The 20401-nt window shown below is 29.7% G+C and overlaps 1 protein-coding gene across 1 annotated transcript in view; it reads right to left on the reverse strand.

Annotated features, from left to right (window-relative positions):
* LOC136984958 (nuclear RNA export factor 1-like) overlaps positions 1–20401 on the reverse strand; it is a 48339-nt gene that overhangs the window by 18636 nt on the left and 9302 nt on the right. The window contains exons 2-8 of the mRNA XM_067282107.1: positions 14485–14574; positions 14204–14276; positions 13018–13064; positions 10550–10617; positions 7030–7113; positions 6358–6462; positions 36–107 (exon numbers count right to left, since the gene is read on the reverse strand). Of these exons, the coding sequence (XP_067138208.1) occupies positions 36–107; positions 6358–6462; positions 7030–7113; positions 10550–10617; positions 13018–13064; positions 14204–14276; positions 14485–14574 (539 nt within the window). The remainder of the gene's footprint in view (positions 1–35; positions 108–6357; positions 6463–7029; positions 7114–10549; positions 10618–13017; positions 13065–14203; positions 14277–14484; positions 14575–20401) is intronic.

The raw sequence follows: 20401 nt of genomic DNA on the forward strand, positions 1-20401 counted from the left end.
TGCATAAATATGTTAAGTTATAAAAATTAAATTACCTTTATTTTTTCTGAGATTCCTTCATCAATTGATGGAATAGGAGGAGGTGACTCTGTTACATTCACAGACATCTAATTCAAAGAAATGTTGATAAGTAAATCATAAACTCTTAATTTTCAATTTTTTATTTATATTGTAAAATGATACAGTGGACCCCCGATATAACGCGCATGTTGGGCGGGAAACAACACCCGTGTTACACCGCACCACTCGGTGTAATGCGGTTCACCTCTTTACTTTAGCAATAATGTCAAACTTTTCTTTCACACTATAAGCTTTTCTTTTACTCATCATGCATACAATAATTAAACAGGAATTAAAATACATGCAGGAACTCAACACATACACAATTACTCAATACACAGTAACAATAAAATGCACTACTCACTAACACCGCACAATCCTGTATAAACGTGTTTGAGCTTATTGCGTTGCGAACATCGCTCGCACTATAACCGAGTACGCAGTATAGTGAGCAGCGCTATAACAAAGGTCCACTGTATATAAAAGTTACAAATAATATTCTTTAATCCCTTGATGCACATCCCTTGGTTGAGTATTTTAAAGCATTTAAGAATTCTGAATAGTATTATTTTAAGATATTTACTGCATCAGAGTATTAATATGTAATTTCTACATATCTATATTCATATCATTACAAAAAGAAGATATTCAAATTAATATATAGCATTTACCTAAAATTAATATTACAAAATAAATATTTTTTTGCATAACACAAACATATAAAACTTAATTATAAACCTTATGTTCAATTGCAAAAGTTTAGTGTGAAAACTGGTCAATGTATCATATCAAATTTGAACTTAAAAATTAAGTAAAAAGAAAATTAAAAACAGTCATTGCAAACTCTGTAGGCATTTGTGGTCATTCTTCTTCAGTATTTTAATATTGCAACAATAATAATAATAATAATTCTTTCTACTAACTACAATTCTACAAGAAAAAATTTCTGAATTTTGATATAACTTTCTAGAGTGCTATAATTTCTTCTTACCTTGAATCTGGGTACAATAAGACAGTTTGATTTTTGCATCTGATATGGAATTTATTTAGTCTACAGTTTTTCCTTAAATTAGTATCTGGGCACCTATTTGAGACCCAGTGCTAATTCAAGAGAATATGGTAATTCATTAAATTATAGAGAGAACTTCATGGGCATAAAGAGCAAAACATCAATTTATGTATTTTCTCCTGATCTAATTGATTACAATTTTATACAACCACCAATTTTTAATTTGTAACTAGAAGTCTTAATAAATTCCATTACCTGCAATATAAAGCTGAAAAAATGGGCAGTCTCTTTCTTTCTGTCATGGTATGCCCAAAACGGCCACTAGGGCATCCCTTGCTATTATTTAAATTATTTTATATTTTTACAGAATAATATTCAGTATATTATTATTTTTATTTGTAATTTAGTATACCCTGATGGAATAAGTCATCGGGCGTTTCGACTGGTCTTCTATAATTACCATAAGGTTAAAACTCAGTGATACAGCAATATTTGACAGTTACCCAATCAGAAGAGTATTCCTATCATAGAGCTGTGCTTTTGAATAAAGTTTTTCAATAGTTGATATCCTAATTACTGGGAATTCTGTAATATTCTACAATATATAATCTCTCTATTCACCGGAACTTGTAATAATAAAAGAAACCCTTCTAACCTTTTTTACCCGGTGTGGTTCTATTTTTAGAATCGCTTCGTTCTATTTACAGATTAGCAAACGTTTTCACAGCCCCTCCTGGGTTCTTCTTCAGGCTTCGTCGAATAGGCCGTTAACATTCGAAAATATTCAATTTAAATTTCTTTCCGGAATATTATCACGTGCGGCAGCTGGATATTTGTACTGCGCATGCTCGATGCTCCTCTCCTTTAAACGCTGTTTTCTAGGACAACCTGCCATGCGCTCGATAGGATCATTTCGTCCTTATGATTAACGCAGGTGTTACGTAATCCAGCCTTAAATATCTCTATGGCTTCTAGCCATTTCAATTGCTGTGGGTTATAGCTGGGTATAATGATTTTTGCCGCATGCAGGTCCGCCGTTATCTCCTCTTCCGACGCGTACGTCGCCAGGGCCGTGGTGTATCTACCGTGGTGTATGTCTGACTCGTGCTCCTTTAATCTCACTTTTAACGCACGTTTCGTGGAACCAATGTATGTTAATTGTCTATCGCACCTGTGATCTTCTGGTGGTATCATATATACTCCCGGAAGCCTGTCGGAGTTTGGTGGGTCTTTACTGTTGCTTAATATTCTGAAGAGAGTCTGATGAAATCCATTTACAAAACCGTGGCCAACCGTCAAAGAATTAACATCGTGTACAGAAGATGTCAGACTCTCTTCAGAATATTAAGCAACAGTAAAGACCCACCAAACCCCGACAGGCTTCCGGGAGTATATATGATACCACCAGAAGATCACAGGTGCGATAGACAATTAACATACATTGGTTCCACGAAACGTGCGTTAAAAGTGAGATTAAAGGAGCACGAGTCAGACATACACCACGGTAGATACACCACGGCCCTGGCGACGTACGCGTCGGAAGAGGAGATAACGGCGGACCTGCATGCGGCAAAAATCATTATACCCAGCTATAACCCACAGCAATTGAAATGGCTAGAAGCCATAGAGATATTTAAGGCTGGATTACGTAACACCTGCGTTAATCATAAGGACGAAATGATCCTATCGAGCGCATGGCAGGTTGTCCTAGAAAACAGCGTTTAAAGGAGAGGAGCATCGAGCATGCGCAGTACAAATATCCAGCTGCCGCACGTGATAATATTCCGGAAAGAAATTTAAATTGAATATTTTCGAATGTTAACGGCCTATTCGACGAAGCCTGAAGAAGAGCCCAGGAGGGGCTGTGAAAACGTTTGCTAATCTGTAAATAGAACGAAGCGATTCTAAAAATAGAACCACACCGGGTAAAAAAGGTTAGAAGGATTTCTTTTATTATTCTACAATATATTGTACAACATTAAAAATTGAAAATTTTCAGTAGAAATCTACTAAATTCTGCCTGAAATGCACAACTTAAGACTGACAATTAAGTTTAAATATATTCAGAAAGTGGAAATGAATCATCTCCATTTTATCCAAAAACAAACAATCATGTTAGTGTCACAAACAAACATTTATCCAAGTATACTGAATGAAACAAATGTTAGAATCTTTTAAGTTAACTCTCATCTTAGCATACAAAGCAATCAAATCTCATTTATCTGAATAATGTATTTGTATAATGTAAACAAAAACTACCATAATGAATCAAAAACAATACTCAGATATTTAAACTTATCAATTATATCTATCAGAGAATTCTATTCTTCAAATACCATTTATCCAACTTTCAAAAATGTCCTGTAACTCCATAATTTTGGACTAACTTATATTTAGTTTAAAACAGGGGTGTCCAACCTTTTTGTTTCTCTGGGCCACATTGGAATAAGTCGTGGAGTTTTGGCCCAATATATATATTACACAAGTATTTATATTCTACTTGTGGCCTAATCCTTAAATATACAAGTATATTTAAGGATTAACATATCTAGAGTATAGTAACAAGTATTAAAACTTTATCACAAAAAAGGATACTTTAAAAAATTACTTCTACAGACACTTTTAATTTTTACTTAGAAATAGATAAATTCATTTTATTATAAAGGAGACAAACAAAAATTTATTTGAAAAACAAAAATATTTGTTTTATTTGGGTTTCTAATTAATAAAAAATGATGAAACACTATTTTAAAGTGCATTTTTATTCGACTAATATATTTATAAAAAACATGTTGCCCAAAAAGTAGCCAATGCGCCAAATGATATCTTTTATGCCAAACTAGAAAAAGGGTAGCCAAATCTTGCAACATTGGAAGGAATACTAAATAAAGCTGGAGTTGGGACTCAAAAGCTTATAGACCCAAATGTGGGGAAAGGAGAGAAAGACCAAAAGATAAAAAGTAGTGAGAAAGGTTAAATAAACCGTCCTTTATGACCCTTAATTTTCTAACCTTCCTCATTTCTTTATCTTTTGTCCTTTCTCTCATTTCCCCAAATTTGGGTCTATAATTCTTTGAGTCCCAACTTTAGCTTTATTTAGTATTCCTTCCTCATTCACACATTTTCAAGTATTTGAAAATATTTCCTTTCCACTCAAAAATAAAATATGTATAAACTTCGTGAAACTTGTTTTCTGAGTTTATGCCATTGAAATAAATAAATAAAAGAAAATAGAATAATTTGTTAGTTTTGTTTATGTGTTTATTGGGCCACATTGGAACTTGCCTTGGGCTGCATGCAGCCTGCGCAGGTTGGATATCCCTGGTTTAAAACCAAACCTTTTTTTTTTTTACGATATTCAAAAATATCTGTGGTAAATATAAACAATTCAATTAAATAAAATCTTTTCATTTCCGTCGGATGAATAAATATTTCTTTATACAATTAAAAGACACAGTCGTTCTAAAAATCAGACGATCACCATTTTTTATTTTCTTGTAGTGTTCCAGACGTCTGATTTTTAGAACGACTGTGTCTTTTAATTGTATAAAGAAATATTTATTCATCCAACGGAAATGAAAACATATTTGTCAAAATTTGTCACCAGAGGGACGTCCAGGCTTAATCTACATTCGTCAGCGCAAATCCCCAGTAGATAAAAGAAGCCAAAACCCCAAACGGATAAGGATGAACAACTAAAGACATCGTAAGATTTACCATACCAATTTTAAGAGAATTTCTTAATTTTTATTGGTTTTTCTGTGTTTTAAGGAACTCTTTTTAAAAATGGGCAGCTAAGTAGCCTAAAAGGAAAGGTCTGGCTGTCTGATTCATTCTGGAACACTACAAGAAAATAAAAAATGGTGATCATCTGATTTTTAGAACGACTGTGTCTTTTAATTGTATAAATAAATAAAATCTTATCATTCCTATAAAAAAATTTTATGGGAAAGAGAAGATGAATGCTTTATGAACTTTTGACACAAATTCTCAAATTTTATACATAAACTGTTATTATTTGATTTACATTCATATTCCAATAATCTAAACACTGGATAATTCAATTTTTTCCTACATTCCTTGGAATTCAAATAAACAAATTTACAATGAAAATTCTGATGCAAATGAAGCTGTATTTCTGAACAGAATTGTTTCAATTCTTTTAATTTCCATGAAATGCATCACAAAAACATGAATTTTAATATATTCAGATGATGAAAGCTTAAATTTTATATCATAGAAAATACATTTTAATTATAAGCTAATAAGAAAATTAAATTGAGTGATATAAATAATATATTATACAATATGGAAAGAATAAGCAACAATGAGATTTAAAGAATATCATTTTAAATGAAAGTAGAAACTATAAAACAAAAATGTTTACTCATTAATGATTAGAAAACAGTAATTCAATCTCATGATAACAACATTGTGAAAAGTAATTAAGATAGAAATGATGCATTTGACAACAAGCAATTATTTACTGTGACATTGTCACAATGCTGGGCTGCAATTTTTAATTATATATATTTATGTAATTTAAAACATATGTTCTCCACCTCAAATTACTAGTGGCTTGCTCCTTTACATCATACTTTTCCTTTAACAATAGAGTCACATGCTGGTCATCTATCTCCTTTCAGGGGAAAATTTTGAATTGAAATAACGTGACTTCTGGTTTGCATAAAAAGTTCATACACAGTTAATTGGGTCTCCTGCGCCAAATCTTTCCACATCTGATCTCAGCTTTTATCTATTTAACTCCATTCTCAAGATTTACGGAAGGACAGACATATGACAGTGAGAATTTATAGGTCTAATTTTTTCAAATTGCAACCCAACAACAATAAAGTATAAAATAACTTAAAATTTAAAACTGCTAAATAAATGACATTCTAATATAACCTTTCATCAGCTGTATCTGCTTAGAGATATTAGAAATTCAATTATAAAACTATTCTATGTTATATTATATACTATTACTATATTATAATAAAATATACATGTTATAAGCATATCTGCAAAACTGAGACAAGCATAGAAACTTAAATCAACAGATAAAAGTTTTATGGAAATGTCATACATAACTATAAACAAAAATATGTATTTTTCATTAAATTAAATAAATTTTACTGTAAGAATTTCACCTCAACCAGTAATAAAATCTTAGAATTTCCAAGTTATTTTATGAATATAATATGTACAACTTTTCTATTCACATACTTCAGAAAAAAGTGCATATAGTATTCAGATAAATAGACATTTTCAACATTTTAAAAACTTACTTTAAATCCATCAGGTGTTGTTATTCTTTTATGAACATCTTTTATTGCATTGGCTGTTTGATATCCAGTTACATAAAATACTGCATTTGCATTGTGTATTTCATACTATAAAAATAATAAAATTTATTTATAATTTTTTTCAAATATTAATGAAAACTTGAAACGCATTTTTACAATAATATTTTTTATTAATGAACATTTATAATTATCACCAGTACTTAGATTTACTGAAAGAAAGATCCAATATATTTATGTATATACTAACATTAAGATACTCAAATATTTTTAATATTACTTATAAAAGATTTAGGATAAAATAATTGTTATTTTATATCAACCAGCTGTTATAAACATAATAATGTTTGCTCATTCAATAAATCTGTAGTCAAAATATAAATGTAAAACCATTTTAAAACAAAAATTGTTAATTCTGCTAAAAAAAATATATATATTTTTTATAATTAAAATGCAAAACTGAAGAGGAGAGTTATAACACTCCTTTGAAATAACATTAGCCCTATTAACAAAAGTTTAAAACAAGTAAAATTATCAAATAGATAAACTTTAGTATAAAAATGTATTATATTAAATTTTTCTAACAAAATTTAACTAACATTTTTTTAATTATTATTTAATTAAAAATAATAAATAAAAACTTCAACAAATATTTACATTATAAGGTGTGAATGGAACTTTACAAGAAGAAGTTATAGACTTCAATACAAAAGTTTTTCCCATTTTCTTTCCATGAGGAATCTGCAAATAAACATTGAGTTTTATAAGAAAAAATATGCAAGGAACTATTTTATAAAAAAAATACACAAATAATATTAATTTGAATGTTTTCAAATACTTAGAAAATTTTCTTATATATTTTATAATTAAGGGTGCAGAGCATTTTAATAGTTTACTAGAACAAAATTTAAAACAAATACTAGAGTGGTTGTTAAATTTGGTTCAGTATGCCAAATATACATTACAGTAATGATTTATTTTCCCAATATATCTAATGGTATCAAAATCAGAAACATCTTCATTTGTCATACATATTAATATTAAGCTGTTCTGAATCAACACTAACTGTTGTTTTAGTTGCATTCCTGAATATTAGTTTTAGTTGTATAATAAGTGTAGTTTTAGTTTAACAAACTAAAACTACACTAATTAACATTAAATTAAATGTTCACACCTTCCTGTATGCAATCATACTCAGTGCCATTTAAATCAGTGCCTCTTTCAAGAAATATTGCATAACTGATGCAATATTTTCTGCATAACCTTTTCTGAGATTTACATCCAGGTAATTACGACGTTATTGTAATAAACTAACAAAATTGACCTAAGTTTACCTTTTAAAAATTTTGTATTAGTGTGGTGGAGTCAATAAACAAAAAGTCCAACTCCAACTCCAGCAAATTTGTAATGTGCAACTCTGACCTTACCCTTTTTTAAAATGTCAGACTATGATTCCTTTTATAAGAGAGATATCAGTGGGCATTCTTATCTAAAATTTCTCTGTGAAATTTGTACTAAAATTGATGCAAGTATCAAAAAATGGATGTAATGAATTTACCTTGGAAAAACTTTAGAATATTTGAAGAAACGCACTAGATCTTCAAAACCAAAAAAATTTCCACTTTTATTAGTTAACCTTTCAGCAGTGGGAGAGTCAGGTATGGTTCTAGCCCTTAGTAGTGGAGAATATACCCGAAAAATTTTTAAAGTATTTTTTCACGCAATTTTTCTCATTTCCGTTTTAGAAAAAGTATTTGTAAACAGTTATGTCTAGTAAAGAAAAGTCTTTTTTTATTGTTACATAATTCATTTTTTATGTGAATTTTTTTTTGCGGTAGTTTTTGGCTAGATTTTGGTGATACCCCCAAAAGAATTTAACGTATATATACGTCCCTCACCACTGCCACATGATCGCCCTCGACGTATATATACGTCCCTCACTGTTGAGTGGTTAATTATGAAAAATTGATTTAAATTTAATTACTTTCAAGGAAAAAAAATTAAATACAATAAAATGCAAAAAATAACAATTTAATAAATGACATATAAACTGGTCCATAAAATAGTTTCTCCTGCTCTGGCTATGACAGGAATAGTTAATTTTCTACCAATGGCTAACTAAACTGAAACATAGTAGAATTTTAAAATATGAAATTTGGAAAAAAAATCAATCATCTTGAACCAACAGGTGCAATTGTGCCCCAAGAACTTAAACCAGTGAATAATAAGGTGAAACAATCTTAATAATTACATTTCGCAGTTTTCTCTTCCACTTTCAGCTTGTTGCAGTTAGATTCTGATCTTGGTTTTACTTTTTCATTGTTTTTCTATTGACTGTTTTAAGACCAAATTATGTTATCAAAGCTATTATAAATAACTTGAAACCAATAGAAGGGCAGTGAAAAAATTAATTAGTAAAAAAAAAAAATTGCTATCCAAAGCAAAACATCTGAGAAGTAAAAGTTATTGTGCAGAGTAAAAATTACGATAACACCTGCAATAAAAGTCAAATTTTTTCTTAGTGTTTCTCTTTGGTAAAGATAAGCTTGGCACTTTTAAGTGATACCATAAGTGTTTACTTTCCAGGTGCAATCCATCCCATATCTAACTACAAGTGTTCAGTGATTTTATCCACTTGGCCATTGGTAAATTAAATTAAATTAATAAAAGCTATTTATTTTCTGAAAGTATAGAGCATGTTGTGTGAGATATGCATAACAATTTACTATGAAATGACCTTTACAGGTTTATCAACATCACACTCTTTCATCAGTGATAGATTGAGTCCTCCACGACTTCACTCTTTTTCTCCACATCTTACAGTCTCTAGCTTGAGATATAATCTGATGGTAGGTCCTAAATTGTAACCCCAATTAATTCTATCCAACTTCTCAGTCTCCTACCCTCTATTCTTGCATAGAGGGTTCTGTTAGGTAGCCTCTCTGGCTTCATTAGTTCTGTGTCCAAACCACTGTAGCTGTTTCTTGATTAGTCTTCTCGTGATCAACCCGTTGAAGTTCAAGTTCTCTCTAACTCTTTCCTTAGTCATCAGTTCAGTCCATTTGATTACATTTATATGTCAAAGGCATTTCACTTCAAATGCAGCCAATCTCTTTTCTTCCTGTCTGTTCAGAATCTAAACTTCAGAGGCATAGGGTTAGAACACTAATTGAGTTATAAAGTTTGATTTTAACTTCTTTGTGAGATTTCTACTAGTCTATAATTTATTCAGTCTGTTAAATGCTGACCAGTGCTTAATCATTTCTATGTTACTTAAATGGTCAGTGATGAGGTCCAATATTTTATTATCTAAATTTATCAAAGTGTCCATTTTCTAAACAATTTCTTTAGACACTAATTAATTAAAAAGTATTTTCTTACTTCACATTTCTTCACATACTTCACTTTTCTTACTTCATTTTACCAATAGTAAACTTTGAAGTCAGAGTTGCTGGAGTCAAAAGAATTTTACCAACTCCAACTTCACAATTCTGTTTTCTATTACTAATATTAGTCTAATAAAATTATTAAAATGACATAATGAAATTATTGGCAGAGAAATAAGTACTGCACTAATGATCACTGATTATGATGTATTACTTCAAATCTAAAACACACCCTATTTTCAGATACTAAAACCTGAAAAAAGTGTCTTACATTCAAATAAATATAGCAATTTGTAAGATTTTGATGACAATCAATTTCCTTTAATTCAACCAACCAACAGCCAAATTCATTGAGCAGAAATCAACTTACAAGTATTACTTTAGAAATTACATAAGAACAACTAGAGTTTAAATGTGTCTGGAAGGGAGGTGTCACTCAGAGGCCTGGGTGGCATAACTGGTCAGCACACCACATGGTAAGTGGAGGTTGTTGGTTCAACTCCTGCTCCAGGCCAATTCTTTTCTTCCAGACTATTCTAAATTTCTAAATTTAAAATTAAATTATAGTTTCTATTTTGGTTAAGAGATGGCACCTAATGTCTACCTCTAGTTGTTCTTATCATGTAATTTCTAAAGTAATATTTGTGGGCTAATTTCTGCCAAATTAATTGGCTGCTGGTTGGTTGATTATTAATTAATACATCAGGTTATTGGGGTGTTGATATGTTTACTTTAATTCATTCTTTTTTTAAAGTAATTAATAAGAATTTAATAAGTTCTTTAATACTTACACTTATTCTATACCAGGTATATTCTGGATCAGTATCTGCCTGTGAATTTCTAAGTGAATTTCTTATATCTAAAAAAAAAAAAAATATTCAAATTTTACTAGAATAACTTATAAAATGTTTTTACATTTAACTTCAATCAAGTATATTAATATTAAAACTAATTACAGAAAAAGGTTACATTTATTTTTTAAAATAATAAAAGCTTTGAATCCTTTTGATAATATAGACAGCTTCCTATTTAGAGAGAAAGTTATTGAAAAAATTTAACTATAATCCCAACTAAAAACAAATAAATTCTAAACAAAGCTGAATACTGTAAAATTTCATTAAGTCAAACTGTGTTAACTGAAAATCATCAACAGGTCCCATCACAGTATATAAGATTTCCATACAATACAATCTTGTTAAGTCAAAATTACCAGTACTTTTATAATAACTTGAACCTATTTTCCCCATATAGCTTCTTGATAAGTCTATGATTTTCATTTTCTCTTATATTTTATGTGAATACAGACTATTAAGACAAACAAACACTAAGGCTCAATGCTATAACAATCTTGCATCAATATCCTTTTACTGATAGAGTATATTTTCAGCATTTGCCACCCCCTTCTCCCACTCATTCCCTTGTTACCATAGTGCCAACATTGAGAACTTGTTTACATCTGTCAGCAAAATGCATCAGTACTGCAGGTGTCATACAGTCTAAAGTAATTGACTATCTTGCTTTGCTGTACAATAGGATTCAAACAACAGCAAAAGGAAGTCTCCATTGACTAAACACTGAGAACAATCCATAAAGTTGAAAAAAAAAAAACAGATATAACAAAAGATTTTGAAGTTCCTCTTAACACACTGACTATGTGGCTGAAGAATAAGGACAAAATCACACAAACTGCCCATTTGACATGCAAAAGTAAGAATGTAAAATGTATCCAGGGTACAAAACATCCTATTCAGGAATCAAAATTTGGTTTTGTCAAGTGCATGCAAATTCTATTCCAGTGTCCATGTCATAAATGAAAGAGAAGGCAGAAAAATCTGCTTTTCAATTTGGAATGGACAACTTCAAATGCTAAAATGGGTGGCTTCAACATTGTGTCCTTAACAGCCAAAAGTCAGTATGTATCTGTTGTATGCTTCTGCAGGTGAATGAGTCCAAGCTATGAAGCAAGAGTACACAGAGCTTGACATTTTTAATGTTGATGAAACAGATTTATACCATAATGCTCTGCCCACAAAACAGTTGTCCTTTGTGGTGAGAATGTCACAGAAAACATAGCAAGCTGAGAATTACCACTATGTTGTGTCACAATGCTTATAGTACGGAAAAACTACTCCCATTAATAATTGGAAAATCTACCAATTAAAGATGGATGAAGTGTGAAATTCAATAGCTACCTTGCCAATAAGAAGCCATTAAAAATGCTTGAACATCAGTCATCTTCTGAAGCTTGATGATGAGTTTTGAATGGCAAATGCCCAAGCAGAACACACAAGTATCTTGGTGGGGTTTCATCACATGCTGTAGAAGAATTAGACCTTCAATGTACTATGTTCTGTTTCTGCCCCTCACATATTACAAGCTACCTTCAACCACTTGATCAAAAAATCATCCATAATGTCTAGAGCAGGCCTGGCCAACCCGTGGCCTGCATGCGGCCCGTCACGTTAAATTGTGTGGCCCGCTAAACGATATTATATATCTATTATAACTTTTGTTTCCCATTATGTGTATACCAAAACAATTAAATAAATGAAAATTTGCATGTGTCATTGTTATAATGCGCAAGTGCGAGTATGAACTCTTTGTATAACAATAAAATCTTATTCATTTTGTATTTGTTTTACTTTTTTAAAAGAATGTTTGCCTAAATTGTGGCCCACCATAATGTTACGCGTGATCAAAGTGGCCCGCGAACCAATTTGGGTTGGCGAGGTCTGGTCTAGAGAAAGTACCAGAAACAACTGCTGCATTGTTTGATATAAGAAAATTTGACCAATCTTAATGATATCAAATCATGGAATGTTTTAGATGCCATGTGAAATTTTGTGGTTTCTTGGAAGATTGTTCCTGCGACAACAATTAGAAGTTGTTTTGCAGGGAGAGGGATCATTAAAAGCAATAATAACAATACTCATACAAATGTGACTGACAACAAAGAAAATGAAATCAATGGGTACTGGAAGTATATGAGTAAGTATATGAATGCAGATGATGATTTTTCCAATTTTATCGGTGCTAATGATGATGATTTAGTGTATGTTCCATCAATTGAACAGCAGCAAGAGGTTGAGGAAGGTACAAGCATACCTTTCCATGCCCTCAACTAGCAATAGTCCCATGTGATGAAGAAGCAGAAATTAGTGAAGAAGAGATTATTATTGATCATCAAATATTTGATCATCAACTATTTAAACTATCTAAATAACCAATTAATAAAAATATGGTTGAAAAATATTCTCACCTCTACCATACTTTTTTCCAAATCTTTGACGAGCTTTATAAGGTTTACTGTAAAAAAAAAAAAAACTTAAATAACTTAGGATGAACAATATTAAGTTATTTTATTTAATTTCATAATTTACATAATTCTTTTTTTATTTTATTTGTAGAATAATTATAATTAAATTATTAAAACTGTACAATCAATAATATATTCCTTGATTATAAGTTGGATAACAATATGTTATATTTAGTGCTAAACACTGACAATTTTTGTATCCAGATACCCAAGATAATTCACATTTCCAGGGAATTTCATACCACAATGCCTATAGTTTTTCTAATTTTCCCAATATTCATACTAATTTATGTTTTTCTCTTATGATTTAAATAACGATAGAATACAAATATTAAAACCAATTAATTATTGTAGTATATAAAATTTGGTAAAATGGTGAATTAATGCGTAGGTGTGATTTATACAGTTATATTTATGCAGCATGCATAATTGAAAATTTACACAATTTAAAAAAAATATTTAACTTTTTTGACATCTCTCACAATTGTCTTTCATTAATTTGAGAACAGGTGTTAACAAACTATTCTAAATATAAAACAAAGTATAAAAAATACAAATAGTTATAATTTAAATGATAATTTCAATTGTTTTAACAAAAAAAAAAAGTTAATTTATAATTAAATTTTCTTCCAGTTTATAACGTTATTAATCTATCTATCTATTTTCAATTAAAACATTTTCTAAAATTTAATCATATTTTAAGATCATTTTGTGTCTAAAATTTTTTATATTGTACAGCATAATTTTAAACATGTACTGTACACAGGTTTGCATACCTAAGTACCCAATTACCTGCTTACACCCAAATACATAAACAAGTACCCATCATTCAACATAAATAATATAATATTCATATTTTTTTAAAAATGTAAATACCTTTAAAGAGACTATTATTATTATTATTATTAAACATGAATAACCTCAAAATTTTGTTCTGAAATTTATTGTACAAGAAAAATGATTTTGTTTTAATGACAATTTATATTATTATTATTATTAATATATTTTTGATATAATATAAATAAAAATATAGCAATAACTGTTATTTCGCTTTATGAGAGTAATAAATAATTAAATGCAATTTTTGTATTACATGTTCATATAAATATTTAACAAAATGAAAACTTACAAACGAGAATGAGATGGTCTATCCAAACTGCTCATATCTGTATCACCATCTTTATCCACTAAAGAGTGTGAACCTAAAAAGCATAATAGACATTTAAAATTTGACAAATTATCTAAAAAGGTAGTAAAAACTTTTGCAAATAACTGAAAAATTAAATTTTCTGATAATTTCAATATATATCAAATAATAATTTTAAAGTTTTTAAATATTTAAACTTAAAATTTTCAAAAAAATAAAATAAAATCAGATTTAAGATAATTAGTAAATTAAAGTATGCATACCCTTATCTTTATATCCATGTTTATATTGAAATCTTTGCTGTCTTCTACCCATTATTCTTACATGACGATTGTCTTCACGATCATCATGTTCTGAAATAAATAAATTGATAAGCTATTTATAAATTATCTATGATATGAAAGAAACTGTATTTAAATTGAATTTTATTTTTTCATTTTCATGTGTTACAAAAACTAAGAAAATATACTTAATATGTCCAACTTTCAGTTTATACTATAGTAGAGCATCAATTATCCGAAACAATTCAGGACTGGGGTTGTTTGGATAACTGATCATTTACGAAAAAATATATTAAACACAAAACTGTACTGTATATATTTTGTATCACATATCTTACAAATACATACCTTACATAAAGTAGTACATTAAAGAAGGCCTACAGTTTAGGATGGCAGGGAAGGGGAGAATGCCGAAGCACCACTGCTCTAGCAGAAATTTGAATTTGCCGATAGGAATGCTTTCAATTAACTGATGTTTCAGTTGATCGGTATTAGTATAATCGATGCTCTACTGTAGTTACAGAAAATGTTATGACTAATGTTGTGCTTTACAATTGTAAGAACTTGCTGGATCAGAAGTTTTGTCTAGTGCAGTGGTCCCAAATACTTTTGGAAGACAGCTGCAGAGACAATTTTCTAATGAATGGTGCATCAGAGAATTTGAATAGAGCAGCATTGTAAAAAATAGGAGAAGGTTTATGTCCCAACCTGAGAGATATAGCCCAAAGACATTTCTACAACAATACTTTAAAATTTTATTTATGGCTTCTAGACACTCATTGTATTAAGCTTAATGAGCTTTACCACTAGTTTATAATTTTTGATATTTTCCAAGTGCTACTTAATTTCTTCTAATGTTATATGTGTAAACCTTTCATAATAAAAAAATGTCAGCAGGCTGGGTAAAATCTTGTGGGCAAGATAAAGCCCATGTGCTATAGTTTGGAGACCCTTGATCTGCTATAAAATATTTTTAGTAGATCAGGATGATGACAGATATCAGTATTTATTACGATTTAAAATTTATAAGTTACATCCTATACAATAATTTACTGTTTTAATACAAGTATACCTCAAGTTACATTGTTCTTGATTATACATCGTTTGTCAAAAAAGTATATGGAAAAATAAAAATCAAGTTTAAGACATTTTATTCAACTTTACATCCGTCCGCCACAAATATTGAAGTCGTAATATCACTAGAAAAGCGTTAAAAGCACATAAAATCATATTAAAATATGTACATTTACAGTAAATGTTAATATAATCATCATAAATCCTAGAGAAAGAAACATGAAAACATCTGTGTTTCTGTGTTATCGTCTTATTTAGTGGTCTTTAAGTGCTCATTATTGGCATTTTCTACCATAGTTTCGACTTACGTCGTAACTACACAAGTAAATTCGACTTACGTCATTTTCAACTTATGTCGCCTCTCCTGGAACCAATTAATGACGTAAGGCGAGGTATACCTGTACTTCTGAAATCATTTATTCTAAATTCAAATTTAACGTTACACTAGATTAGATTAGTATGCACCAATCATAATGAGTAAAATATTTATAATACATTTAAAAACCTCAAAATAAGACAAAACTAATGAAATTTTTGACTTGAAAAAATCATTCAAATAGTCATTCTTGCATCCTAAGCTAAAACCTTAGAAGCAATACATGCAGTCTAAAAGGTTATAATTCTCAAAAACAAAAATGCTAATCAAATAGCTTTAGGGACATGAAAACTTATAACTTATTTTTCTGTATCATTCATACATAATTCAACATTAAGACAGAAATGTAATTACATGAAACAAAATCTGAGATTAATCATTGAACATCTTTATAAAGCTTCAATTATGTTAAAAAAAAAAACCATTCAATAGAAAGAGCAATACTCCATATCATATAACAAAAAATACTCCAGTAGGATAAAAATTCTAACAAAAAAGTGCTTTAATGGAGTTAAAGATACTAAAAGTAAAATATTCAAGCCATTCTTCAAGTACTTTTTGTTACAATTTCCATATTCAGCCAATACTGGAACATAAATAATGCCAAATGATCTGCTGTATTATCAGACTACAATAAGGCTAATTTAATAATTAGATATGAAGAAATTTGACTAAAGGTAGGCACTAAGGTCATAAACAATTGTTCATCAAATAATGAAAATTTTCAGTATCTAGAGATTTGTTTAAATTTCAGTTAAGACTATACTAATAATCTGTTTTCCAATAAAATAGTTTAGAATTTTGTAAAATTTCAATTTTCAATTTAAACCAACATTGTTCTTTAATAAAAAATGGTTTTATATAAAATTTAAAACCAATATATATATATATGTCACCACAAAAGACCGAAATTAGAGGATGTCGATATTCTCCGGTGAATGTTGACACATACAAAATACATTGGTGAAAGACTGAATATTTGGTTATATTATTATACATTTGAGCAATCGCCGGTGTATATCGACAAGCACAGATAAGCTTTGGTGGAGGTCAAAATAAAAAGCCACATGTATTTGTTATACTCTTGAACACGGCTGTTTGTTAGTCTTATGCAGGGTTTATTGGTGCGTGCAATGTTAAGTAAGGTTAGGTTAGGTAGGATTTCTCCCCGAGAGAAGCAGCTGCAATTAATTCAAGAAGCGGAAGGCAAGGCTATACATGTTGTAATTGCAAAAAAAAGTGTTCCACGACTAAATGCAGTTGTAAAAGCAAGGGAGTTTTGTGCAATTCAAAGTGTCATAACAGTTTAAATTGGTGCAATAAATAAGATTGTATGAAGTTAATCACGTAATTTATTGTAAGTTTATTATTGGTATTATTTTTCTTTTCTGATTAAGAATATACTGTTCGTCTTAGGTTCAATAGTTTATTTACATGTGCTGTTACTTAAGCTTTCTCCTATTTTGACATATATCATATATTAAAAAGTAGTATTTTTCACTTAACGTAAGAAGTATATTTTTATTCAACATTCACCATCAGTGCATGCTGACTGTCGACATTTGCCGGTGTAAGTGAGAAATAATGATATTTAGCAAATATTTCGTACATACACAAAACAACTGTGTGAATGCTGACATTCACCAGAAATTCTCAACATTCACCAGATCGGTCTTTCACAGTAACACATATATATTTATTTCCACTCTTCCGATTGATTAGTATTAATCAGTTTTATCACTAAAGATTAACATTTCATTCATCTAACATTATTAAAATGAAAATTATTTAAGTTTATAAAAACTGTGCAACAACATTTAGTCAAAGTCCAGATTTTCAAGAAAACTGAAATACTTTCATTTATATGAATAAATTTTTTTATTATTGCAAAGAATAAAAGAATATATTTTTGGCATTATAAAATAAATGAAATAATTTTTTGTTTAAATAATAAAGATTGATATAGTACTTGGAAAAATTTAACTGAATTTTGTTATTCCTTTAAAATTATAGTAAGAATATTAGTTATAATAAGTAACAATCTAGTTGCAATGAAAATATAAAAATTTTCCTATTTATAGAAATAAGTTTTTGTTGATAAATTAATTAATAAATCTTTCAAAAATCCTTTTTGTCTTGCCACAGATCTACCTGATGATGATGATGATGATGATGATGATGATTTAGACAAAGAAAACAGCATCATTATTAGTATGTTTTTACAGCAAATATAATTTAAAGACTATTCCTATAAATTAGAAAAACTTGAAAACAGTAAAATAAACTACTTCATTTCTCAGTTAAATATTTTCAATTTTCAACAAATTCATTATCAGGGCTACTTTTTTGAATTGTTTATGTTCTAATTATGAATAGCATATTCTAAAATTTAATTCTTTCTAAATTTTTTAAAATTTGCATTATAATTTCTTTTAATATCCATGACTGTAAACTTTAAAAAAAATTACAATATACAGTAGTGCCTTGATTTAGTGCTACAAAGGATTGAATGATCATCAGCCTTAAATAAGCACTGAAAGTTTTGCAAATGAAGAAGTTAAAATAACAACTGTAGAAAATAACATATGCTTTGACATTGAAATTGAAACTTTGTAAACTTTTCAGATGTCACAGTGCAAAAATTTAGTAATTCCATCACTTTTAAAAAGTACATTAAAATACAGGTTTTATCCTGTGACATTGGAAAAGTAATTAATTTTTACTCCAGTATACCTATGTACTGTACATAAAAAAGAATATTTTCTATATGTATCTACACCAGTGGCGTGTCGTCATTGGAAGCGATGGAAGCGCTGATTCCACCTTCCAATGACCTTCCCTTGTATTTTATAAAATATAAATTTTCATATTTTAACGTACTTTGCATTAATTAAAATTAATATTTTATTATAACTGCATTATGTATCTTTTACAAATTTCTATACTACATGTGAAAAAAACGATAAGATTGCTATTGTATATTCGAATAATTCAGTGGCGGAAGGAGTGTCGAAACCGGGCCAGTTTCCAATCAGCCAGATTATATAGGCATTGTCACATGCGGTTTACAGAGCACTAACCTCACCCGGTTTATTTGGTAGAAGCAACACACGCATAAAGCATCTAATTTTATATCCCGGACCGGTTCTGAGCTGTTAGCTGCCTGCATGTCAACTTCCAAGCAGCCAAATTATAGGCATTGGCACATGTGCTTTACAGAGCACCAACCTCACCCAGTTTAGCTGGTAGAAACAACACATGCATAAAGCATCCAATTTTATATCCCGGAGCAGTTTTGGGCTGTTAGCCACCTGCTAGATATTTGGCCACCCTTGCCCGATTATGTGAATCATGAGCAGACTAGATCAACGGCGGGCAACCCCCGGCCCGCGGGCCAGCTACGGCTTGCGAAAAGTTTCTATTCGGCCCGTGAGATCTTTAATAGATTATTAAATTGGAAAAATAACTAATTAATAGTTATTTTTCCAATTCTTTGTAATTTTCGAAAACGATAAGAGAAATAAATGTAGTAATTAACTTTTTATTTATTTATTTCATATTTGCAGACTAAAAAAATTACAAGTCACAAGAAGGCGTCAATTAACTACTACGTCCCGCGAAAAAAACGTAAAATTTATTCTGGCCCATGTTATAAAAAAGGTTGCCCACTGTACACTAGATTTATAACTTAACCCAACCGATAGGAATTTACTGGCATGTTTTTATGATAGTTCTGTATAGTTGACAGGAGTTTTAAAAAAATCCATTAAAATATTTGATATATTTATTCTGCGTTTATTCTGCTCTCCCATCTTATATTACTTACGGATTTCAATGTTAAACCGGTGATATTATGATTTAGTATGTCCCATCTGTAAGGGGATGCAGAAAAAACGTGTACAATTCTAGTAGTGTTAAAAAATTAACTGTTACTTTGGCAGCATCATTTACAACTAAATTTAATGAATGAGACATACAATGGTACAAAAAAAGCTCTAGAATTCATTTTCCTTAAATTTACAATTTATGTATTGGTTGTCATAAAAATTTCTTTCCACTTCTTTCCCAAGACTACAGATATCCAAGTACAAAGTAACTAGTTTTGACTTATTTCTACTTAAGAAGTAGTTAAATAATTAAGCGATTAGGGAATTAGAAACATATATAAAACCCTGATGAAAGAGCCGAAATTTTACTTAAACGGAAGCTTAACCAAACCAATCTCTTGCCGAGTACAGTGGGGTCTGTTCTCTTCATAATATTAGATGTAATAAAGACAAATTTTTCCAGTTCAATGAGAGTGACCAAAAAGTTGTAAATTTTGAAAATTTCCGTGAACACTTGGTCCTAAAACGAATTAGTTAGAAAACGAACAACGGACAATCTGTTAAGTTTAACATATTCAGATTTTTACAGCTATGGTGAGAAACATTTAAAATCTACAACAAC

Source organism: Centruroides vittatus, unplaced genomic scaffold (genome assembly GCF_030686945.1).
Source record: "Centruroides vittatus isolate TY-2023 unplaced genomic scaffold, ASM3068694v2 contig_941, whole genome shotgun sequence".
Classification (NCBI taxonomy): Eukaryota; Metazoa; Arthropoda; class Arachnida; order Scorpiones; family Buthidae; genus Centruroides; species Centruroides vittatus.